Source organism: Perna viridis, chromosome 10 (genome assembly GCF_037379345.1).
Source record: "Perna viridis isolate PV_CMFRI_1.1 ecotype Kerala chromosome 10, ASM3737934v1, whole genome shotgun sequence".
NCBI lineage: Eukaryota > Metazoa > Mollusca > Bivalvia > Mytilida > Mytilidae > Perna > Perna viridis.
This window is the reverse complement of record NC_142454.1, coordinates 19194226-19221116: the sequence shown is the minus strand read 5'-3', so window position 1 is coordinate 19221116 and position 26891 is coordinate 19194226. Positions and strand designations below refer to the sequence as shown.

The 26891-nt window shown below is 32.4% G+C and overlaps 1 protein-coding gene across 2 annotated transcripts in view; it reads left to right on the top strand.

Annotated features, from left to right (window-relative positions):
• The window catches only part of LOC148604842 (cyclic nucleotide-binding domain-containing protein 2-like), a 29057-nt gene extending 12789 nt beyond the window's left edge, over positions 1–16268 (top strand). For both annotated transcript variants that reach the window (XM_088550572.1, XM_088550571.1), the window contains 12 exons: positions 1663–1751; positions 2594–2667; positions 3858–3946; positions 4432–4583; positions 9683–9760; positions 11129–11189; positions 11574–11688; positions 12666–12727; positions 13164–13271; positions 13588–13731; positions 14874–14933; positions 15988–16268. In XM_088550572.1, the coding sequence (XP_088406698.1) occupies positions 1663–1751; positions 2594–2667; positions 3858–3946; positions 4432–4583; positions 9683–9760; positions 11129–11189; positions 11574–11688; positions 12666–12727; positions 13164–13271; positions 13588–13731; positions 14874–14933; positions 15988–16185 (1230 nt within the window). In that variant the 3' untranslated portion in view covers positions 16186–16268. The remainder of the gene's footprint in view (positions 1–1662; positions 1752–2593; positions 2668–3857; positions 3947–4431; positions 4584–9682; positions 9761–11128; positions 11190–11573; positions 11689–12665; positions 12728–13163; positions 13272–13587; positions 13732–14873; positions 14934–15987) is intronic.
• Positions 16269–26891: the final 10623 nt, after the last annotated feature.

Below are 26891 nucleotides of genomic sequence, written 5' to 3'. Positions count from 1 at the left end.
GAATTCTGTTAACTGCATATTTAATATACATGCAACAAGTATTCGCAGTTAATATTTAGTAACACACTAAAATTATTATGAATAACCAAATCTAATTTATGATAACAATAGTGATTATCTCCCCTGATTCAGCTTTGTAACTGAGAGCATAATACACCTTTTACAAAACAAAAGTGGTCTTTCATTTTGAACAAATGTAAACATATTTTCAATGTAAATTCATCCTAAACACAAAACAGTGACAGGTATTATCATGTCTATTCAATGCCAACAAAATGCAAATTTTCAATAATTAGTATACCAATGCTCGTAGTATCTGCTAATTTTATAACAGATTTTCTTGCTCCATTGTTGAAAACTACAATTAGCTAGTCATTGGTATATTTTTCCTGAAAAGAATTTATCTGATAAACGGAAGGAAAAATGTGACTGCTTACTCTGCAAGAGTGCACAGCATCGCACTCTGCGATATGACCAGGAAATACATAATAAATTTCGGATTTCAATGAAAGAAATCTTTATATAACCGAAAAATTACTACATCAAAGTTTTCGATATCACAAGCTTGTATTAACATTTACATTTTTTTCAACCGATACATGGAACTCACTATCAAATACAGATGTACTTGTAAAGGATTAATACATGCGGGTATCTTTCATCCTTTGTTTTACGGTAATATTCTCCACAAAGCACAGAAAGCTCAATACTCACCCAGTAAGTTAACTAAACAGTTGAATAGGCTCATTTGTAAGGGATATAGTTATGATATTGTTGTCAAATTGTTCAGGATAGCATTTTTTTGGTATTAACATTTATTCACTAGGGGCTTTACATAGAAATTAAAACACTATACATTGTATTTAAAAGCAGTTTTTGGCATGACATGAGTTGTGTCTTTATTGTATGACTTATGATGTACTGTGATTCTCAACCCCGCATTGGAAAAATTATGATTGATTTTACATACGATGAGGACATAACTTTTTTCAGGTTTAAACTGGTTTGGAACTGACATGTCAGTTAACCTCTAGTAGTCCTTAGTTTATACTTTTTCGTTATTTATATTCTGTTTCTTTATTTCTATTGTAACAAGGGACTCCGATCTGTTTGAACTCATTTTTAGGTGTGTTTAATTGTGTAATATTTTTTCCGCTTTGGCCAGATTTTAAAGGGGGAGGGTTGTGATTAGGCTAAAGTATTTTAACCCCGCTGCATTTATCCGCCTATCCCAAGTCAGAAATTTCTGATCTCTGTGCGTCTTGTTTTGCTTTCACCTTTAGTTTATTTTTTATGTTTCTTGAGTATATAGGGGGAACTCTTTCGCTCTACCTGTGTATCGTGATGTTTTGGGACCAGCTGCCTCCTGCTCTGTTGTATGAGGGTTTCCGCATTGTTCAATGAAGACCATTGGGTGGTCGGGCTGACATTTTCATCCCGGTGGGGGTTGTTGTCTTGTTGACGTATACACCATACCTATTGTTACATTATATTATAAGCGACGTAACAGACTGCCTGATTAATCCTCGTCTCTATCATATTAGAGCCTAACCAAACTAATGTCTATTATAAACCTTTAAAACCCTACCACAATAAGCACTCAATACAAATTCCAGTCAGTAGTCATATCAATTTTGCTCATTTGCTAATTTGTTTCTTCAGGCTATGTTTGGACTGCAAAGTCTTCGGTCGTTTGCTGAGTATCCTCTCCATATGCAAGAAAAACTGGCTACTGTGGCTTGGTATGAATTGTAAGTAGTTTTTATATATTTTATCAAGCGCGAGTGTTCATTCCAAATCGGCATTGTGGGGAATAAATTGATCGTGTCACATACAGTTTTTTCTTTGATTTGCGGTAAGTGATCTGTGAAAAAAATAATTTAAGTAAAGTTACAAATGATTAAAAAAAATGAAAATGAATAAATAATAAGCAACAAGAAATTTTCTTGGCGTCAAAAGCCGTCTTTATTATTTGCCGACTTAGTTAAGAACTTATTTAGGAACAAAAACCTAGACCACTAAGAGTAATCAAGGAAACCAATATTCTAGCGGATATCAAAAGAATGTAATGCGTGGACAAGGACCAGACATGGAAAACAGACACACACAACAAAGAACATAAATAATCAAAACAATACATACAAAGTAAAAAAAGTAAATGAGCAACTAGCATCTAAAGAGAAATGAGAAAACTTTGCGTCTCCGATTTATGAACGTGAAATGTACCAGACAACTGCTTTCTTTAGAATAACGTTGCCATTATTAGATAATAATTATACAATTGTGCTCTGTCATGCTTAAGTAGTAGTCTTTGTAAGAATCATGCGAAATCTGAAAAATGTGATACACCCTAAAAAAGGCTACATATTTTTATTTTTGTAATTAAGTTGTTGTATGTGCATTCTATACAATTTTTATCTCCTAAGAGCACGGGTTATATGAAAAACTGAATGTTAATTTCTGTTTACTATGACAATTGAAACAAAATATTAAAAATAAAAATATGTCGGCTTTTTACCCATGAATCACATTTTGCATGATTCTTATCTGATTCTTAAACAGTAGCTGAACTGCTTTTTTTTTTCTATGACAGGGTGCCTCCTAAGAGAATCATTATCCGACAGGGTCATTTTGCTGAAAACTTTTATTTTATTCTTTCTGGACAAGGTAAGATGCTGCTTTAAATATTGTATAATATAATATTCATCAAATGTAAATGCAATTGTATAAATGTATCATTTCATTGCAACACTCTTGTTTCCTTTAAGTTTCATAACCAAGAAATTAGACCAGATTTCGCAATAAATCTGAACGCATGAAAGCTATACATTCAGCCCAAGAACTATTTCCACTAAGTAGAAGTGCTTGTAAACAAATCATTGGGAATTAACAATAACAGTTATTCTTCAATTAAATTTCAAAGACTTTCAGCGTGAAGTCAAACACAAGTTCGCTTTTATTTGATAGTGTCAATGATGTTTTTCCATCAATTTATTTGATGAATTGACGTGAAACGAGAAAACAAGTTGATAAAACACTCATAACTGGAATTGTGAGTGCAAAGAATGCGATAATACCATTAGTTATGGTTTAACAAGTATAAACGAACACAACTGATATTATAGAAATAGGAAACAACTATACACTCTCCACATCTGTTACTGCTTGCACGGTGCTTATTTCCTTCTAAAATGAATGTTTGAATGATGTCGTTATCAAAGATGCATTACTACAAATGTATACTTATATGAGAGGCATAGCACCCACATCTCGATTGGTACGATATATATTGGTAACAAACATATATGTTTGAACTTGATTGGTTTAATTAGTTACCATGTAAACTATCTTGTTTTAAAAAAAAATGACAAGAATTTTAAGTACTGTATGACGTAACAACAACAGTTATTGGTACTGTTCCAGCAGTTCCTTCCGTACCAGGCGCTACGCCCCTGTATACATAGATATGACCACTCTTGACACTGGAAAGTGGGTCTGAAATTTATTTATTTTTATATCCGCCCCTAAAACGTTTGAGGTTATATATAAATCACCATATACCTACATCTGTTCCACAGTGTACCTTGCGATTGCAACCCTATTCAGACCTTTGAATAGACATTGCTACACTTTTTTTCATAAAGGATGGATGGACAAAGCATGAAGACGTGATTGAGGTCAGATAGATATTTTTTAGTGCTAGAAAGCATGGGAGATAATCTAACTTTTAAGGATTTTTAAGAATCTAAGTAAAAGCGGGGATATTATTCCTTCCGACCTGATATAGTATTTTATTGTACTATATATCTATTATTTGATTCCTACTAACGAGTCTGATGTATTTCTTATGTATATAGCTGTCGTTACTCTGCTTCTGAAAGATCCAAAAACTGGAGCAAGTTTTGTGAAAACGGCGACAATTATGCGGAAAGGAATGAGTTTTGGGGTAGGTTACATGTTTTAGATATACACATAAATAATTACCAGAAGTTCTCGTCTTTTCTACAAATGCATACCGCAAGACATGAATCTCGGTGGATGCGTGAAAGGTCGTATCTGCGTAAATCTGCTTTTGCTTGCAATAATTGTTTTGTCCATATTGTACATAGGTTTGAAGTTGCGGTTGCTCTATTCCTCCCGCTTATTGATTAAGATTTTTTACTGCTAAACGCTGAAGGGAGTTAAATGACATTCTACAATTTTTAGTACTTTGGATCTAGATATGTAATATATAGAAATATAGATTTTAAATGTATAACTGGCAAAGAATTTGCATAAATAAAAGGGTTTCTAGTGAAATAAACAACATAAACCATGCACCATATTACCATAATACCTTTATCATGTCGAAATGCAAGAAAAGAAGCCACACGACACAATAAAGTCTGATTAATTTCGTTGAAAAACAATGTTGATTATATTTTTAAACAGGAACTCGCTCTACTTCACCATTCTCGGCGAACAGCGACCGTTACGAGTCAAGGAACGGTTCAGTTACTTACCATTGGCCGTGCTGATTTCTTCGATATATTCATGAGTGGTCAGGGTCCCGATGATATACCTGATCATATCAAGTTCATAAGGTAATATACAATTATTGGCACTTTAAATCTTATGGTTTTACGTAAGTTGCATATGACGTTTTTACACTTGTGGACGCCATTGACGAAAATAATATATTTTTTTTGCCGTTGTTGTCTTACTGAATTCTCCTTCAACTTAAAGATCAATTACATCACAATATAAAATTCATTGTTTCATTGACGTCAAAATGTTATTTGGAGACAAATCTGGTGTAATTCGGAGCAAAATGACAAGAGTAAACTCATGTATTCAGCATATGTTACATTTGTAAAATCACACAGAAAATATTAACACAAGTTGCGTCATGAACAAATGTAATTGGTGCTGAAGTAACAAGCGAAAATATGGTTACAAACAAATAGACAGTAGCGATACTCCAAGCGGATTCAGATGAATTGTGTTATAGGCTGACGAACAGATTGGAAGAAGAGCTGAAGCCGTGCCATATAATCAGGACAGAAACCTACAATCAGTAAAAACAAAAGTTAATCAAGAACTAACCAAAAGGCAAAAAATAAACGCAAAAACAGCTGACTCAGTTCACACAGTCGTCACAAGACAACTCATGGAAACCAGGCGAATCATTCACATTTTGTTAATTGCTGTAGACTTTGAAATTTTTCTCAGTTAGTTAGTTACAAATATTCTAATTTAAACTGAATTTGAATTAAGCACAACAAAATTCGCATCAGATACTATTCACTGAGAATGTGTTGACGGAGACGTTACAAAGTGCTAATCACATATTCTTACATGCTCTATACAGCGGAATACTAACCGCTGCAGGCAGGCATTTTGACACTCTCTGATAGTATTGAAATAAAAAATCGTGTGACCTCCAGATAACGTCGTGTAAAACATTCATTTTTTCTCAAGTGCAATATTCTTGCATTTTCTGAGAGGGCTTCTTGTAGCCCTGAGTGAATTTCGAACGTCAGATGATATTTCAGAGCTTGTCAGATAACATCATTCACTTTTCCCGACTGCAAGATTATTGCTTTTACCGAAAGGATTGTCTGTAGCGTCTAGCGATTTTCAGGAGTTGTTCGGAGCTTGATATTCTTATTACACTTACAGTAACACGACTCAATTAAAACTTGAAGAATTCATTTATAAGTAAGAACTTTCCTTCATTAGCTCACCTGGTTGAAGGCCATGTGAGCTATTTCCATCACTTGGCGTCCGTCGTCGTCCGTCGTCGTTAACAATTTTTCAAAACTCTTCTCCTCTGAAACTACTTGACCAATTTGAACCAAACTTAGTTTGAATGTTCCTTGGGGTATCCTGCATAGAATTAAATTGGGGATTTTTGATCCGTCGAAAAGCATGGCCACCGTTACTAAAAATAGAACGTAGGGGTCAGACAGTAGTTTTTCGTATATATTTCCTAAACCGTTAAGTTTAGCCGAATTCTGATATGGGCTAATAGTGTTCAGCATGATGAGGTCTATTTGTTGGCAAAGTTTGGTAAAAATTTGTTGACCCATGTTGGAGTTATTGCCCTTTTTGGACGTTTTTGTTTTGTTTATGTTATTACTTTCAAAAATCTTCTCAGAAACTGCTCTACAGAATTCAATGAAAGTGGGTATTTTTTTGTTTTAAAGTGCATCCTTAACAAAATGACCGTTTGGATTTTTGTTCTGTTATAATGCATGGCCGCTGTTACTAAATATTGAACATTAGGGTCAGACAGCAGATTTTTGCATATATCTCCAGAACGGTTAGGCTTAACCAAAATATGACATTGGGTATAATTATTCAACATGAAGAGATCTATCTGTGGTCAAATGTTGGTGAAAATTTAATGACCCATGTTGGCGTTATTGCCTTCTGTTATTGTTCTGTTTATGATGTTATTACTTTAAACAATCTTCTCCTCAGACATTGCTTTACATAATTCAGTGGAAGTTGACATTTGTGTTTTATAGGATATTCTTAAGGAAATGACAGATTTTTGAGCGCTGAAAAAACATGGCTGCCGTTTCTAAAAATAGAACAATGGGGTCAGACAGCAGATTTTTGCATACATCTCCAAATCTGTTAGGTTTAGGCAATAGCTTTCAATTGCTGAAATGATCATTATTATAAGGCTTACAAATGTATCCAATGAATCAAATGGGGTCATAATTGTCTGACAACTCCTTGTTAGAGTAAAAAGGCAAAAAAAATAACCAGGTGAGCGATTCAGGCTCCTGGGAGCCTCTTGTTAAGATTTGCATGTGCTACTCCAATCACATTAAATGACAAAATCTTCCATTACTTAAATCTAGATCTTAAAGGTTGTATTGATTTATAAAATGAAACTATTTCCTATACATACTTAGATTGTTCAATAAATCCGTCAACGCAAGTATTAATTTGTTAACAAATCTTAACAAAAGATGTAAACACCTTTTTCGTGTTAACAAGTTCGCATATATGTAACTTATCAATAAAGACGGATTTTTACATACTAATAAACTACATTTTTGTATTTTTACTTGGAGATAAATCGATTCTTGTACCAGTTTTGTTTCCAAAGGTATTTGACTTTCTAATAATATTGTTCACTTTCATTCCTTAAATCACATGCTTTTAACCAGCATACTGTGCATTATTGTTTTAAGTTCAGATAAAAATCAGTTTTGCGATTTAGAACTAGATGCACACTGTCAAGCTAGAGAAATGATCGCCAAAAGCAACACGAATTTCGCCTTGTATACTTTAAACGTGTAATAAATAAATAAATGATTAGCATAACATAGCATTTTTCGCGCTCTTTTGTCCACCACGATAACCGGTACGTTTACAGTGTTACAGTATTTTCCAGACATTTCATATTACAATTTTTGTTTTTCTGATTTTCTTCCTCTAAATTCTATCCCCGCATTCTCTGTGAAATTGTTTATTTAAATAGGATACTCTACTATACACCCATTCCAAATGGGAATCATTGTGAAACACATTCTTGATTTGTTTGTAAAAGTTGCAGTTTTGACGAGATGTCGAAATAGTAACGAAATTGTTGTTTACGATCCTTAACACCATCTTTTTACTTCATGTGTGACATCCTTGATCGATCTATTTACGATCATCACTTTCGTTCGACAGTGTATATGACCACGAATGCAGCAAAGCAACTACGGAAGTTCATCTTGGTTTACAATCTAGATGTGTATGAACAATGAAAAGTATTACAAGAATGGGCATGATTTATTTTGGATTTTTTTTCGTCGCGTTAGTAAAATAAGTTAGTTAACAGTTTAATGCAAAATTGTGAATTTTACTTTAAGGCTTATTTACTACGTCATTTGCATCATCTGACTAAATGTAATATTTTTATGACCCGTTGATATAGTTATATGAATATGGATTTTCCTCCTTATGTTACAAATTCGACTGATGATTAATTCCATCCAAATACGTACTACTATATGCATTACTTACTGCATTATCAAAGGAGGGTTTACCTTGTAAATAATGTACAATTTATGAACATCGGTAGTGAAGTAACTTGTTTGAATATTGTTTGAAGTATACGTACGATTATAACTTATTCTACTGTCTATCATATAGCCGTGGTAAATCACATTTAAGTCGAATTTAAAAAAAGAGGACCACATTTTCTTACATATTTATGTTAACTTTGTTTTTCTTTGATGTAATAAGGGTTAGATAACACGAGCGTCAACTATTGTTTGGAAGGTGACTTCTAAAGAAGCTTTTATGATGATTAGATCAGACCTAAAAAAAATTGAGCACGTAATTGAAATTATTACTATGCACCTTATTTTATAATGAGACTGTATAAAGGAAAGATACGAGATAAGTGTCGGAATGGCAATAAATAAAATAAAATAACAATAACAGCAAGTTACATTGTTAATTCCTGGGAAAACAGTTGGGTTCCCTTGATTAAATTACAACAAAGTTAACATCAGGGAATTTGGTTGGTCTTCCTTTAATTAAATAACAACAAAATAAACCTCAGGGAATATAGTTGGTCTTCCCTTGATTAAATTACAACATAGTTAACTCCCGGGAAAAAGGTGGGTTCCCTTGATTGAATTACGACATAGCTAGCTTATGGGAATACAGTTGGTTTTCCCTTATTAAATTACTACATAGCTACTTCCACTGAATAGATTTGGTATTTCCTTGATTAAATAACAACAATGTTAACTCCAGGGAAACAGTTGGTAATCCCTTGATTACATAACAATAATGTTAACTCCAAGTAATAGAGCTACTCTTCCCTTGACCAAATGACAATAACATGGTGACATTTTTAGGCAGTTAATTGTAAAATTAAGTAGCAAATTTGATTTTTTAATGGCTCCAAAGGTATTTTAATATAAGTTTAATAAGTCCGGCAACTTCTGTAATTAAGAATAAAAATTATATTACATACTGTTCTTTAAAGAGTAACCAAGGAAACCAAGATTCTGGCGGAAATAAAAAAAAAAATGTAATCCAGGGACAAAGACCAGACATGGAAAACAGACAAATTTTATAAAATAATCAAACGACCTGAAGAATGGATAGCATTAAAACTCAATTATCTTATATTCAAGTTGGGTGGCCTATAAATTTTAATTGATATTCTAAACTATTTTTTAATAGAAAAATCTATAGAGCAAAAATATTAGAAATGGTCTACTTCCATTCAAGACGACACGTAGAATACTTTGACGTTATTCCAGGATATACGTCTTATTGAATATTTGCTCCTTTTTTTTCAATCTATTTGTGTGACTAAAATGGATTCAGTTTCTGGAAAGCTCTTCTGATATATTCTTATTTTCTGTTCCTAAATACATTTATTCCCCAAAGCTCGTATATTAAACAAAATGCTAAATATAAAGGATTCACCTTCAAATACATCGATCTTCTGCTATATTTTTATTCTTGAAGTGTACGAACAAATACAAAATTATATATAACATTGGTGATGCGTTCTGTGCCCATCTACGTAATGGTTCAGCTAATTACACATGACTGTAGTGAATCAATTGAACTTTAAATCTACTTCGTATAAATTGACAGACTTTTACTCCTACCAGACACAAAGTACAGTATTGACGATTAAAATGATTGTAAACTTTATTCTGTGTTGTAGTCAATGTGATTTTATGAAAGATTGGCCAATAGAACATTTGTTAGAACATCCGGAACAGTGTTTGCTGCACTTTTTCAAGTAAGTATTCCAAAAATAGTTATATCTCAATATTTGATCCTTGTATCGATGATAGTTTATACTTAACATATACCAATTTGTGCTATAAAAATCATATTGAAGTAAGAGTAATCAAAGGGAACCAAGATTCCAGCGGAAATAAAAATTATGTAATCCAGGGAGAAAGACATAAAAAACAGACACGTAATTCATTGATTGTGAATTGCATACGAAGCGTATTTGATTAAACAACCATACATACTACAATATTAGCATCACGTTTTATTAAAAAGGTGATTTGCTTTGTAATAATTAAGCCTTCTGAGTGGCTTGGGTTTTTTTGGCTACATAGGTTTTTCATAAACTAACTTTAAGTATTGTGACGTCATTAACCTCCATTGGTTTCAGTTTCAAATAATCCCAAACGTCTTACTAAGGATCAATTCTTAATTTGGAGTGAAATCGATTAGAAATTAAATGATAAAGATTGTTTTGATTACTTGACCTAGTTTTGCGATACAACCAATTTTAAGACTATTTTCGCTTGTTTATGAATCGTCATGAACGAACGACAGAAAGATCAGCGTCTTGCTTATCAGATAGTTTTCTTAAATATCTTTACTTTAACATCATAATGACGTTTGATCTATTATGAATTAAATTTTAAAAGCTTAAAATGGGAAAAGAAATAAGAATACAAATAACGCATGATTGGAAGGATAAATGTACTCGTAATAGTCAATATGACTATATTTGTTATTGCTAATAACAATCTGATTGCAATCATGGTAAATTAAGAAATAATGTCTGGAGAGTCTATTCATCATTGTTTTACCACGGACTGGTAATTTATGTCGCCTTATTTTACCCACGCGATAGTGTGGGTTATGTGTTTCACTAGATGTTAACCATTGTAAAGCAGAATTCAACTGTGAGGTGACAAAAAATGGGTAAAACTTACTTACTTCGTCGGAAATGAAACCATCATAAGTCTATAACGTTTATCATATGTTAATTGTCATTTTACCACGACTATTTGCTTAAGCGTTTCAGAGGAACTTATATAAGAAACAAAGATGCACTCACAAACAACGTCATAAACAATCTGTGAAAAGAACAATGACGTCATAGATTGGATTATCTTCTTTTAAAGACATTGTCTGGTTCCTTATGTTCGGAATGATAAACGGAAAATGATTGATTACTTAGTACAATGTATAGGAACAGAAAGTCATAAAAAATACTTAATAGTGTACATACAGCAAATCCACATTATAATTTGTCAATATTTTAACCATATCAAAGCAATTTAAACATGAAATGTCTAACTTTTGTTCTATTATATATATTCAAATATATTATTGAAATATTTTCCCTTTTCAAATACAGACGCAATGTTGTGATAGTTAAAGACAGTACATTGAACGAATGGATCTATGTAGTCAAATCAGTAAGTCGTTTAGTTATTAAGGCATTTATTCATGTGTACCATAGTTACACATGAATGTAGTTCTTATTATAAATAATGTTCCTTCTGCTCAGTCTTAAATTTGTTGGTTAGCTAAACATTCATGTAAGGAAACCACACAAAAGAAGTTTTACTAAATTAAATGATTTCTTTTAAAAGACAAGACTTTTTGAGATTTCTAAAGACCATATCATGTTTTTCATTTAATATTTAAATTATATACAACACTATCCATGTACTTGCACTATGTCAGTCATGCGTTGTTAACAAGTTTCTGTACAGGCGCAATAATTTGCGTTACGATTAAAGTCAACGAAATCACCACACAGACGTGTGTTTACAAATATGTTTTTTTTTTTGTTTCAGGGTTTCTGTCAAGTATTAAAACAATTACGAGGTGTTACACCATCACTTAACTGTAACAAGAAGCAAACTGCAGAAATGGATGCAAAGATTCCTAAATTGGCTGGATTTGTTAAAGGTTCGTCTGTAAAGTTTGCATGCATTTGTTCTGCGATATAAACATTTCATTTGTCAGGACGTAAAACAAATGTAAATTACGGATGTTATGGAAAAAAATATAAGAATTCTATCAATTTCATATTAAAAGGCCGACATCGGTAAGCACGCGTTTTAGTATTTGAAAACTATTATTTACTGATGAAACATACATAGCACTTCTAACATAAACATATCTTGATCTACGCTTAGAAATCGATGATTATGGAAAACTATTGACCAAACTTTACAACAAACGTGATGACTTTTCATTCAGAATTGTCAACTTGCCTTTCATCTGTGGCAACATCCCTTCGGCTCCTGGGTATGGACTGTTCATATCACAACTCATACGTTATGCCAGAGCTTGCCGAAACTACGCAGACTTTTTGTATCGCGCTAGAACTCATAGGCTTCTGGAACAAGGTTATCTTGCTACAAGATTGAAGTCATCACTACAGAAGTTTTATGGTCGTCATCATGAGGTCGTGGATCGTTAGGGTGTATCCATCAGCACCATGAACACTGATTTATTCGACGGGTCATAGTTTTCCTTTCCTCGTTTGTCTACCCCGGACTTGACTTTTTATGAGCAACTCGGCGGGTGTTTCTAGAAAAGCAGAGGACGCTTACCCTAACGGTGCACCTGGTCCATGCTCCCAGTTTTTAGTGGAGTCCAAGTTGCTCATTTTCTTTTTTTACATTGTATGTATGATTTTAGTTACTTTATGGTCTTTGTTGTGTATGTCTGTTTTCCATGTCTGGTCTTTGTTCCTGTATTACATTCTTTTGATTACCGCTATAACCTCGGTTCCCTTGATTACTCTTTCAATGAAATAAACCTGGATTGTCTCTCTTTGACTATAAGTGATATCAATAGTAATTCCCTAGTGTATATCAAGCAAATGATAAAAAACAAAAACAAAAAAAAAACAAAAAGCATTGATAATTTTGTTTTAGAGCCCAAGGTAGACACTGGTCTACGAAGAAAGCGAAGAACGAAAACCCCTTTACCAGTAGAGGTTAGTTGAGTTAAATATAGGATACAGAATTAAAACGACTATAATTACAGATAGTTATTTATGCACTATAAGACCTGATTAGATGTTAAAAAACAAAATTGTCGACAACTTTAAACTAACGCTTAACTAATTAAATGTTTGTAATTTATTCTGCAACTAAGCTTTCTACTATACAAATAAAGGGTGTCAAATAACAGAAAGCTTTATTCCGTCACTGAAAAATATCGTCTCCTGGTTACCTTTTCATTTATGAGCAACGTCAAAAGCAGAAATTACAAATTTAAAGGTACCCTCGCCGACCGCCGCACTCGAAAGATTGCTGAAAAAAAATCTTGATAATATTTTTGCCATATATAGTTTTACTACTCTGGTAGTTTTTGTATGCTTTATTCCCCCCATACTTCATTCCTATATCAGCCACATTAATTTTTTTCAGAATGAAGAAAACAGTCCCCCAGAAATGCAAGAAATCAATATAATTGATGACATAAAATTCTCAAAAGACAAATACTCAAGATTCCCTACCACAAGAAAAGCACATTTTGTAAGTAAATAATTAAAATGACATACCCGATTTAGGAAACACACAATGGACCGTTACTGATCATATCAATTAGAGAACAGATTACATATGAAGAATATTTCTTTTACCCCGTGTTGCCACTCAGAATTTAATAATTTTAGTTTTCATCAAATTCAAATTGAATGATTAAAGTACATAAAACAAAATGTTATAAATGGTTTGTTTTTGTTTAAATGCCTTATCAATGGTTTACCAAAGTTAGACAAACTTTTTCATATATTTTTACTTTTTAAAGATTTAACTGAAGGTGTTAACAATATCTTTTTTGTTCTTGTAGGCAGTGAGCAGACCGAAGAAGAATTATGTAGTACCTGAAAAATGTCGCCCCCCTAAACCACAACAAGTTCCTAAAGATCTGCCAACATCCAAGTTACCACCAGTTTTTGTTCAAGTTGAAGCTCTCAAACCAAGGGATGTTTTTGTAAGAACAAGTTACTTCCATTTCACAATGTAGTTGTAATAAGACGGTAGATGAATCGTTGTAGTTATTCGTCATGATTTACACAAAAAAATACTACTTTGTTGATTATGTGTTTGTATTGGTTTGTAGTTAATCATTTTGTTGGGTTATGAACGTCAGTATTGAAGTCGATGTGTTGATTACCGGTTCATTTAAACATCACTTATGTCTGCTTGTTTTTGTTTATTAAAAAAAAAAAAACTACTTCCCACTAACATAAAACCCAGGTTCAAGATTGATGACTCTTTGATTACGATGTTACTATTTAGTCCAGAAAATCATGTAAAACATTCCTTTCCGGATGAAGTATATAGCATGTACATTGTTCTTAATTCTTATGCAAAGAGAAAAAAAATACAGGAGCTTAATTAGATAAAACAATAACATTAACATATATTAGAGACTAGAATGTAAACTTTACAACTGCTGAATATTAAAGCATTAGCGTATCATATCAGAGCATACGATTCATTCTATTTCCTCTCCCGTTTGATGGAATCAAATGTCATTTTCAGCGTTTTCTTTTTGGTTTTAGTTGCCACATCTTGTAAAAATCATGACAAAATAAAGTAGAATTGATATATTGCAAAGACAAGACTAGCCGTAACACTGAAATTAGTAAAAATGCAGACAGTCACAGTTTGCATACGATGTATCTCGTTCCTATCGTCGAGGAATTACTTTTCACCCGGTCGTTCTAATGTGGAAGTTTTTTGTACTTTGCTCGTCTTGTGTTTCACCTGTTGTCTTTTTGTCTGTTGATTTTCATCCTGTTTGAGGCTTCAGTATTCGTATGCTATCATATCATAGAATGCGTAGTTCGTCAACCGTAGTCAAGAAATCATTCATGACGATGCACGAGTAGTCTTAACAAATGCTTACTTCACTTTACATAAAAGACGGAGTTCCATGCAAAGTACGACTGGGGACATGTTCAAATCTTTATGTAATGTATCTCAAAACCGCAGATCATCTTACTGTTATTCACACTTAAATTTTGAGTTTGTAGAGTTTTTATTTACGGGGAAAAAGTTCGAAATGTGAACATTATTAAGCCACCATATTATATTCCTATAACACTGACCTAATATCTTCCGTTTCAGGGACTCGAAACAATAGAGTTTGAAAGTGATGTCGAGCATCCGAAAACAGTTGTGAGTCTTGTAAGTTGTCAATTTTTATACAATTTTCAAAATTATACACACACACACACACAATAAAAAAAAATAAAAAGAATAATTATCACAATAAGGTCTTTTGAACTACCGGTATTTGTTTTAGCTATCAATATTCTTCAAAGGTTTTGAACACAGAATTATGTTACCTTTTAGTTACCTTTCTTTGACTTTATTTTAGTCGATACAGTATTATTATAAAAATATAGGAAAACACATTCCAGTCTAGTACAGTTTTAAACGTGATCACATATTAGTTGCTATAGAAAGTTCAAAATAATAAGCGATCAACCGAAACAAAACTCGATACACATGCGCAAAATAGAAAACTTGCTTTTAACGTATAAAACGTTTAAAAGTATACAAGTATTTTTAAAAATGACCAAAGTAGTCTAATTTTGTTACTACCATACTTATCTTTTAGCTGCATAATAAATAATTATTTCCATCTGTTTATGGTTGAAATTATTCCATGCTATGCAAAATAAAACTGACTGGGTTGATTTGTATCTTAATGGTTAATTCGATTCGTTATATTGATATACTCAAACGCAGTATTAAAATCCATGGTTAATTTGGTGAATAAAGAACAGCTGTAAAATTAATGTCCTATGTACTCATAATAGAACACCTGTTGAATCGTGAGGGTACAATTTGTGTAAAAATAACAAAACCACAACGAATGATTTATATATAAAATGATTTATAAAATAGCAATTACTCTTAATAAAACATTTTTCTCTAAGCGTCATATTACGACACCATCCATTCATATTACAGGAGTTCACATGAAATCCCCTGCTTTTTATTCATTCTTACGTCATCAGAAAAAGTTCGGATAAAAGTACGTCTGGCATCACTTGTATAAATCATACAAATTTCACCAAAACTTTACAAAAAAGCGAAAGTGCATATTGTATAGACGTAGAAGTAAACACTGGACGTATGAAAAATACAATGTGCACTTCCTGACGCTGGAACCATTGTATAGATTATCCAACAGCAATACAGGTTTTGACGTACTTTTTATATATTTTTTCAGGTCAGTCGTGGTGCCGAATGTATTATGTTGTCCAAGGAATTTTTCATTAAGCATGCCAATGAAAAAGTAAAGCGGCTAATCCGCCACCAGGTCCAGCCTTATCCATCTGATGATACTTTTCAAAGCAATCTACAGATAAAAGCAGACTGGCAGTTATATAAACATTCATTGCTTTCAACATTGACTAGTAATTTATGAGTTTAAATATATGTAATGAAGCACTTCTGTGATAATGAGATATGTTTGTAATTTGTTTAATATATTAAAAGGAGATGAAATAATTTGTTCAATATATATTAAAGGAGATGAAATATTCTGGATTTCTATGACCACAGAAACCAACATCAATGTTACTTGTTGACACTGGAATTCAACTACTGATCTTAATGACTTACGTCAAAACCTCAAAGAGACTACTCAGAAAATCATTTTGTAAAGCAACCATTTTAGACTACCACATTGTCAAGAAAAACAGATTGCTGATAGGGTTAATGTCTTCTTTTTGTACCTTTTTGTCTTATTAGGGGTATTCTTAAGAAAACAGTCTGTCCTTAGAGACACTTTAAGTGATATTGAGTCCTATACGGTTTTAGTAGAATTGTGAAGTTATTAACATCTTTTGATAACAGCGCTATAACAAAAGGTCCGTTCTATAACAGGCTTATATATGTACATGTAGCGGTAACAAAAGGAAGCACATAGGCCTTTACTTTTATCTATAACAAACGGGATTGCTGCACGTGCAATGGAATTTAATTGCATCCAATTTACCCCATTTAAAACTGGTCAAATCAGTTAATGAAGACTTAACAGATAATATAGCTTTTCGTGTCCTTTTGCATTCAGAAATATTCTGCGTTTATGGTAAATTTAATGACGCGAATGTTTTATAAAGGCTGTCATGTGGAGTAAATGAAAGTCTTCGTCAGAAAAAAAAAGTTGTTTTATGATTTTTCATTTTGTTCACGTTTTAACCATGATCTCGGTATTTTACAAAAAATCAACTTTAATATGTAATTATTTAGTGCTGAAACACTATCAACATGTTTCTGAGAGCATATGAACATGTTTGTATTAAATGCAAATACTTTTAAACAAGGTAGAAAAGAATACCTCATATGATACTAAGAATTAGGCCTTTAGTATTTCCTTCTAATTTCATTTGTCAAAGATAAGATGTCTCAGCTTGAAGTAAACTAATCAACTGACGACAACGGATATTAAATTGTCACATGTCATAAAGAAAAACAACAAATGTCACCAAGTAAGATATCAACAGAGATTGATGAGATTAAATGTCAGTAATATAATCTTCTGTAACCTTAGTCAGACCATTGCAACGCACCTAAGCTTGTGGGTTCAAAGTCGGCAATTATTAGACGCAACGTTCATGATTTGTTAGTTATTCACAATAAAACTCGAATTGTTTAGAATATTATCTGAAGTACTACACGCCAATAATTAGAAAAAAGACAAGTCAAAGTGGAAACACATAACACAATAAAAACAATTAATCAACTTAAATACTTAAATAAATATATAATAATGATAATACTTTTTGTAAAGTGTCACATATCGTTCTACAACGACCAATAAAACGGCTGGTTGAAATTAGACAAATTTATAGCTACGCTTGGCTTGGATTCTTAAAAAAATAGTGAAATAGTACTTTGTAATAGAAATATATATAGACTAAAAAAATATATTTACTTGTAAAAAAAATGAAAATAAAACCTAATATAACAAGGTTTAAATATATGAAAAAGCAATTTATTATGTCACATTAAAACAGCGATACAAGTTTAATTACACGTTGTATTTACAATAGAGCACAATATGACGGTAACAATTGCTTTAACAATGCGAACGGTATAGATATAAATTAATTTAACTAAAACAGATATCACTGGAGTGAAAATAATCTCCAACTTGTAATCATGTATTATGTAAATAAGTAGTATACATTATCTGCACGTAACATTATTATCAACAATCAATATAATTAAAAGTTATTTGATTACACAAGAGGTTTTAAAATACTCAAATATAACGAATAGATATAATGTATAAGTCAAATGAGACAACTGCCCAACGGGGATAAAAAATGTAATGTAAGCCCAGTGCCACCCATTGGTTTTCAATGAACGATGAGGTACCCCTCATAATACATGACAGGCTGAAAATGGTCCCTGAACATAATTTTACACAGGTACAGATAAAGAGCCTCAAAGTCTTGCTTGTATACTTTGTTAATCTCGACGAAACACCTGCATTCTTGAAGTTTATCGACAATCAAGTAATTATGATGGATCATTAAGTAAAAGAAAGAGACCGAATTGAACTTTTACTGATCAACCCGTTAAATAAACAACACATATTTGGAACGGTTTGGTTTATATATTCTTCTTTTGGTGAAGGTACATTTTGCATTGAAGAGTTTGTAAATAATAGTATGTATATGGATCTGAATAGACAAATTCATTTATCTAAAGTTTCTTTCAAATATGTCGCATCGAGAGATGTGGGGTAATACAGCTATCATAGAATCGTTACCAGTATAACTAATTACAGCATATGATATATATAATTAGAAAGCGACTTTCAGCCAGTGATTTTAAACATTTTTACACTTTTTGAACCGTGGTATACAAGTGATAATTATTTTTCAGTTGCACGTCAATTTGATTGATTTAACAGCCATTCAGTGATTTGATACAAGTTTAAACAACGTTCATTGCTGTTTACCACTATCGTTTAGATGACGTGTCTATTAACAACTTCCTGGAAATGCACTTTCCTTGTTCCACCTGAGTGAAATCTCATGTTAGCTGTAACAATAAATGAAAACTTTTACGGATTGCGTCAATGTGATATAGCTCATCCTTTGCCATGTGCAATGATGTCTTTAGAAGAATGACATGCAATTCTGGCTGTAATTAGGCCATATCTGCATGTCATTTCCAAGAGCAAATATTTTCATTTTATTAAAGCGTTTGACATAATGTTTCCACGAAAAAAGTTAAGCTCGTATCATTTCTTTTGATAACACTGTTAATATCGTGTACCAAAAAGAGCATAAGTTGAAACGAATTAGTCATATTTCCGTGTTATTAATTGCATAATAATTTTGCGTACGCACTTTTTATAAATTGAATTTTTACACCGTGTAATTTAACACTGATGTAATATATTAAAGCAAAGCTTGTCTAAAGAAAACTCCTTTTTAAATTTACAATTGGGTCGGTTTGATATGTGTTTGCTAAGGTCTACGATAATTAAATAACTGAAATGATTTGACTTTAAAAGTGGCTAGGTAAGTCCAAATACGGGATTGTTTTGAATTTGGTTTAGACAGGTATATTTTTTGCCGAGACATATGTCACAAAGACCAACATCTCTGAAAACGTATGAATTAAATAAGAGTACAATTTTGGAATGATATTGTTTCGTCTCGGATTCTAATCAAATAATCTCAACTTAATCCGTGACTTCAGAGTATTGAATAACCCCGACATGTAACTAATACTAGAATAGAAACCATATTGTTGAAGACACCAAAGTCATATGAATGCAGTTCACATGCACTGATTTGAAACTGGCAATGCTAAAATACATTGTGATGTTGCGTACGTTGTACGTGTCGCATTCGATTGAACAGGGGCTGGTTACGAAAAATGAAATATTGCTATTAGAATGTGGAGTTATCAAAGGCAATATAGATATTAAAATGATCGAAAATGGTTGTTGTTTTAGGATTACAATCATAAATCTTTGAAAGATGCCGTTAATTGTGGAGAGAAAGCATGATTTGATCACAAGTGCGTCCATTTTCACATGTGAACGGGTAACATTAAGAAATGCTTACTTCCCATTTCACCAATATATCTAAGTTGTTTCGTGGCGTAGTTTGAAAAAAAAGACAAACTTTTTTGGAATGAGCAGTTTGTGCTGCAAACGATGTCATATTTTTCATGACGTAATGATAAGGTCAAATTGTATTACAATATCACAAATGTCTCCCCTTTGATGTGGACATTGTAAAAATGGAAAGAAACCGATTTGAAGACAAAATTTTAGACAATTTTTTAAGTTATGCGAACGGCTTTTTTTAATCGGGACTATAATGACAATTGATTACATAACCCCAATGAAAACATATATAGAATTTTCAATCAGTCTTTTTGCTAAAAGCCTTTCTGTCCGTATTTCAATTATGTCACAAATCTTAATTTTTTCGACGTTGGCCTTTGGCTACTTTCTTGCTTACGGTTGTAAAATATAACAACGAATAATATTTTTACCAAAGTATATTCACGCTTAAAGGACTTTATAAATATTCGGAATATCATGTTTATTCTAAAAAATAATGAGTTTTATTATCTAATAGTACATAAATACGTACGTATGTTGTGATGTCACGTTGTATTTTTCCCGACGTTTTCTACACGCTGTGTGCTACCCTGTCTTTATCAAAAGCTTTATTCGTTAGCATTGAGTGAACTAATAACTATGAAATTTTGAATTTTACATGTATATATGCTGCAAATAGTATATTCTAAAATAATGGCACTTGGTAAAACATATATCTAAGCGCAGCATTCCGTCTGTGTCTAACCAAAACATTTAAAATTTGTATATTGTATTTATTCATTCGTACACCATGCGAAATTCGAACGAATTGTTTAAAATGGTGTCGATTTCTTCATACCTAAAAATGAAAATGTGTTCTTCCTCCTCTATGGTTTTATCATTTCATTTTTTCATCGGCTTAACGAATGGGGTATATATATTGAAAGTATTGAAAAGTTACTATACGAAAGATTAAATTATTACGACTGTGGATGTAATGAATAATAAAAAAAATACGTATTTAGCGTTAAATACTTATTTTCTGATAAAATAATGAAAGAAATGTTGAAAAGAAAACAGGAAAAGGACCCTCCCCCCATTTGCGCGCACTCCTGTCTATTCATATGCAATGATGTCCTGGTGAAATCAGAATCAGCATGCCTGCATCAAAGTATTTTGAAATTTGTAGACGCGCGCTTGCACATTCGCAAGTGAAATATTGTAAGTGCAACGAATTTCATGATCTAATTACCTCTTGACAATTATTTTAGCTATAAGATATAATAAGCTGTACAAATATTTCAAAAATATTTTTTTTGGATTTTCTTTTCAAATCGGACCAAAATCAAAACAAAAAAATGATTTATTCTGGTGTGACCTTTTTGACCCTTATAACTCGAAAACCGTGAGAGATAACCGAAATCTGATTGAAAAATGGAGGCAGGTTTATTAATGAGCAGGTATATTAATGAGGAATCCAACGAAGAATCCAATAAAATAAAAAAAAATCGAAATCGGACTCAAAAAAAAAGTTATGAAAAAGTTTTTAGGCGTTGCTAAACTTTGACCGCCTGTAACTTGAAAACGGTCCAAAACACATAAAATCTGCTGTGCATTTATTTAGCCGAATTAAATAAAGTACACATTCAAAATAGAATATTCAAAATCGAAACAGAAACCAATCTACATGGGTTTTAACAAATTTTTTACCCTTTTTCCCCCCTTTTTCTAAAGCGGCAGGGGCAACAAAGTCCAAATTAAATAGGAATCTTCTTAGTTGTTGGTAAAATCATATCAACATTTCAGAACAATTCGTCAACCACAACTAAAGTTATCGCAAGTTTTTTTCGTCGTAAAATAAAAACGGGAGATTTCGCTCTCAAATTTTCTCAAGGGGGAGTGCTACTGCCTTTTTCGCCTGTAGATTTGTTGGGTTTCTGTTTTAGTGAGGGTGTTTTACTTTTTTTTGCGTATCATGAAATTTGTTTTCATAATTCCTAACATTTTTCTCGTAGGATAAAATTTCCTTCAAATCATTTTTAAATGGTTGATGCCAAACTATTTACCATATCAGGATGTAATCTGATCATTGCAATTGACCAAAATGTACGAAAAATGTCGAATCGGATTATTAAATAATAAAACATGTCGTGTGTGTTATTGTATGTAAACATTTAAATACGCACACATCTTTTTACATTTAACAATTATAAAACAATGTACGTCGCATTTTCAAAAAAAGACGTCAAATTTTGTCGATTTCGACGTTACCAAAAATGACACCAACACTGTATACTATGTCTGTTGTATTTTATTATTACACTTCAACAGGTCTTAAGAAATGATTAAACTATCACTTTTTAAAGACACAAAGCCGACTTTGATAAGGGTTATTAATTTAATATCAATTAATGTCAGCTATTTTACCTTCTAATGGTTTAGTTGACAAATGATAAAATGTCTCTAAAGTAAGAAGTGTACACCTTCATATGCATATAAACACCATGCAAAGATTGAATAATATTGGCATCATTCTATTTGAGTTACAGATTTCGCAATTTGATACCGTCTACCGCATTAAGTGACAAAGATTCTTAAAATTCAACATGAAAAAATGTAAAAAAAAATATCCAGATTATACATAATAAGAGGTGCACATCTTCAATAAGTTATATAAACAGTGCAAAGTTTGAATGATATGTGTATTGTTCTATTTGAGTTACAGATTATACAGAAGTTCAACATGATAAAAATGTAAGAAAAAAACTTCTCCACCGTGCGAGATGCATATAAGTACGATGCAATGTAAAGATAATATCGGTAAAATATTTTGAACTACAGATTACACCAGGTAGGTACCACCTTCAATATAAAGTGACAACATGCTGAAATGTAAGAAAAATATATCACATTTCACCATAATAAGATCATAATAATCATTTATTATTTGATGACTATCAGCCTAAAGGTTAGCATGATGGACTTCGGGTGGCGAGGCGAATGTCTTCTCATTTGATCAACACAACACACCATCCGTAATATATATGTAAACTTTAGAAGGTTCTATGTACACCATTTTCTTTGTGTCGCCCTTAGGTCATAACTATTTTTTAGGTGATTGACAGCGTAATAGGTAGCATGACGAGGCATTTACAACCGTATTGGAATGTGTTTTATCAAACCTGGTGGGTGGTCCTAGAAAAGCAGACGATACTTACCCTACCGGTTCACCTGATCCATGCTCCCAATTTTTAAGTAGAGTCCGAGTTGCTCATTGACTTCTGTTTTTTTTTACTTATTATTTTGGTTATTTCATGTTCTTTGTTGTGTGTGTCTATTTTCCCTGTCTGATCGTGTTCTTTTGATTTTCGCTATAATCGTAATTCCCTGGATTATTCTTTTAAGTATATTTCTGCACTTTCAATATTTCCCCCATTTATAGCGCTGGTGACCTTAAATAACACTTAATTTGAGCTATTATCAACTGATCTATAAATTTTGATTGGAGCTTAGTATGGTAAACTTGCTTCAAATTACTTAAAACGTACCAATTTATTTCCATTGTCATTTTTGATTTGGCTTTGCAGCATTAAAAAAAACTCGGAATGATTTGATGTTGGTGACAATTACTCATATGCAATTACGAAAAGCCGACAGATTACAGGACATCATTGACACATTTCCCAGTGAGGATACATACAAGACAGTATGAGACATACTCTACTCTGCAAACAATTAACTAAAAATAACATGCTTCTTTTTATCAAGTTGAAGATTTGTTTGTACTGCTATAATGCGATGTTTTATCTTTACTTATCCCATCCGGCAGTTGATTATATTTTTATTGACAATCTAAATAGGCTTTTATCTCGTTAAACATAAGAAAAAATTAAAAGCTTCAAATTACCATTGCTTGCAGTGCTGTAATGAAGCAATTGCAAAGAGAAAAAATATTGCTGACGCTTTAAGATATTGCTTGCACAGGAAAACCAGCAGGACTTCTAAATCTATTCAATTATTGCATGGCATTGAAGCTGACTGTCAATATCAAGAAAGCCTATTCCAACAGTTTCAAGAGCTGACAGTTTGTTTCCGTACAAAATTTAAGTACTTGTGTGTCTTTTTAAGAAGGTAGACTTAGGGTAAGGGAATAACTATTAAAGTCATATTCAATTTCAACAAAGCCTATCAAGCTTTCATTTGAAATAGAATGAAATCAATCCAAGTTACTTTGATGTTTAGTTGAGATTGATGTAAAATGCTTTACACAAACGTCCCAACGATTTGAAAGGGTTATGTCCCTTACCCTAGGTCTACCTCCTTTAGTACAAACACTTTTCTGAGACCACAACATGCAACCACAAGACAACCGAAATGTTTTAAGAATGATAAATACCACATATTTCATATAGATGATTAAAATTAAAGCATAACACCGAAAAAGAGTAAAAGTGATTCCCTTGTCCCTTACTGAACATGAAATCTTTTCTCATGAACCGAATTTGCCAATTTCAAGAGCAAATATATGATCAGCCATTAAAATTACATTAAAAATACAATGTAGTGAGATATTCAGCCAAATCAGATGGAAGATTCACTATTTATCTATTATACCATCGAGAATTAGCCCTTTTTTATTTGGTCCAATCATTAAAGTCTAAGTCTCTAACCATACCTGAAGATATGAAATGAAAACCTACATTCATGGTTAAATTTCTTATAAAGCACAATAATAGTTGCCTCTCACTTCTTAATTTTTCAAAAGGTTTGAAGTTGAAATTGTTAAAGATTAAAATATTGTAGGAAGGAATATGACTTTATAGCTTAGATTTGTCCATCAAAACTGAGAGAGTATTTACCAAAATATAACAAAATAACAATCATATAAATTTTGCAAATTTTGTACACGCGTCTCGAGGTGTAAACTCAACACCCACATTAGCACCGAATATATATAACATTTAATCAAATATCAGGCTATAAACAAATAACTGCACATTGGAGTATACTGGCCTCAGTTTATTGTGAACGCATTAAAGATCTGACAAGATAACAGAAATACCTCTCCATTGATGTTGGTAAGACTGGCACCATTGGGTGGTCAAATTCCTACTGATGGCTCAAGAGAGAATGGAGTCATACGGCGACTCACGTCAAATACCCTTTTGATTTTACTATTTTCAAAGGAGTTCGGCTTTGAATTGTTGTTACCACATATAATGAACTTCAGATTAAATGTTAGCATTTACTATATATATAAAACACCATATTAACTGACAATGTATTTATAACATGTACATGTATTACCACCTGTATATTTTAAAATCGCAATAAATATCCTTCATTTATATATATTACCACATTTTTTACTTAAAATGGTAAACTGCTAAAAGTTAGACATGGTAACATTTCATAGTCGACCACTCATGGTTGACAAGAGAAAGTCTAACCAAACATCATATGGTATCATAGGAATGTTTATACGCGACATGAACCAATGGAAATAGCTGGAAAGTAATGATGTTTTATCGTCCCATTTTAGTGAATCTATATACTACTCCCATCCCTCGCGAGCCTCATCATCTGTTATCACTAATTATAAACAACGTTATACACATTGGTGTGCATTTATTTAATGGGCACAATTTCAGCATCTAATGTATAGTTTATTAATTATAATATCATGTGTACCCAGTATATATAAACAATCGACTGGGTACACATGATATTATAATTAATAAACTATACATATATATATATATATATAGGGCGATTTCTTTTAATCCAATGCTTTGGTGATGTATTATAAAGTGGTTTGCCGATGTGATATAATTATTACTGTTTACCCTATTTCTAGCTGCCGCCACATTTTTCCGTTTTAAAGATTTATGCTAATATTGGCGCATCAAAATTTCAAAGCATGAATTTTAACGTATCTCGCTTCATATCCTCCATTCACTCAACTGATTTAACATCTCCCAAATCGTTAGAGACAAGCTAAATAATCAAAGGTAAAGGGGGGGGGGGACACAAAAGCACTTTCATCCGGAACTGCTTTTGTTAATTCATTTTGTTAAAGCAAGCCTTTCTTTCTGCACCACGTTATTTTTTGCCATATCAGTAGATCTCTCAATTTGATTAGTGTGTTAGCGAATATGAGAAGATGTTCTTCAGAATTCAGAGCACTTTTTAGAACTGTAATGAACTGGTATTTTGTCAAGACAGTACCGCCCGTGAGAGTGAAAAGCTTTGTGGTAGACTAAAGCCATTGAAATCTTATTTGGATGCAGTATTTGAGTAACTTAAGGGGTCAAATAACTTCATCAATTTTAGTTTTAAATCAAAAGTGTAGCAGATGGTCTAGTTTGACCAATTTTCCGGCTTAGAATTTGTACATGCAATTCTTTGGGCTAACGGTTTGTTCCCTTAGAATGTTTGATGTTTTGGAGTGATATCACCTGAGTCATTGTGAACGATATTAATGACCGGCCCATGGAAGACAGCTAGTGACGTGGGCCTCGGCCTTGCATTACCTTGTTGTTCATGGTCGCACCTACTGTCTGTGTCTGTTTTCTCCTTTTAAAGAATTTTGTTGCTGATTAAGGTTTGCAGCTTTTATCTATGGCCTCCTTCTCCATTCTTGATGAATGGTTGATAAAAACCTCGTATTCGTCCGGTTTTTAATTGTACTTTAAAATTCTTCTTCAAAAAATTGGGCAAAAGTTGAAATTGACTAAAGCCAGTATGAAGGAGTAAACTCCGTTAGCTTTTCTGGCATCGCTTCATTTTTATTTGATTAGTTTATAGTAAAAATTTGATAAACTTGATTAAGGTTCAATCGTTATTTGTACACCAGAAGTTCTCAAGCCAAAAATATTGAAAAGGGAATCTCTATCCTTCTCAGGCTAAAAACATCGAAAAGGGAAGCTCTATCCATCATTAATAATCTCGACAAGAGTATGTTGAAGTAAAAGTGTCTTAACAAATTCGAATTTCGATTTTTTAATTGAAGAAATGGCATGGATTATTCACTTCTTGTGTATTTCCTGACATCC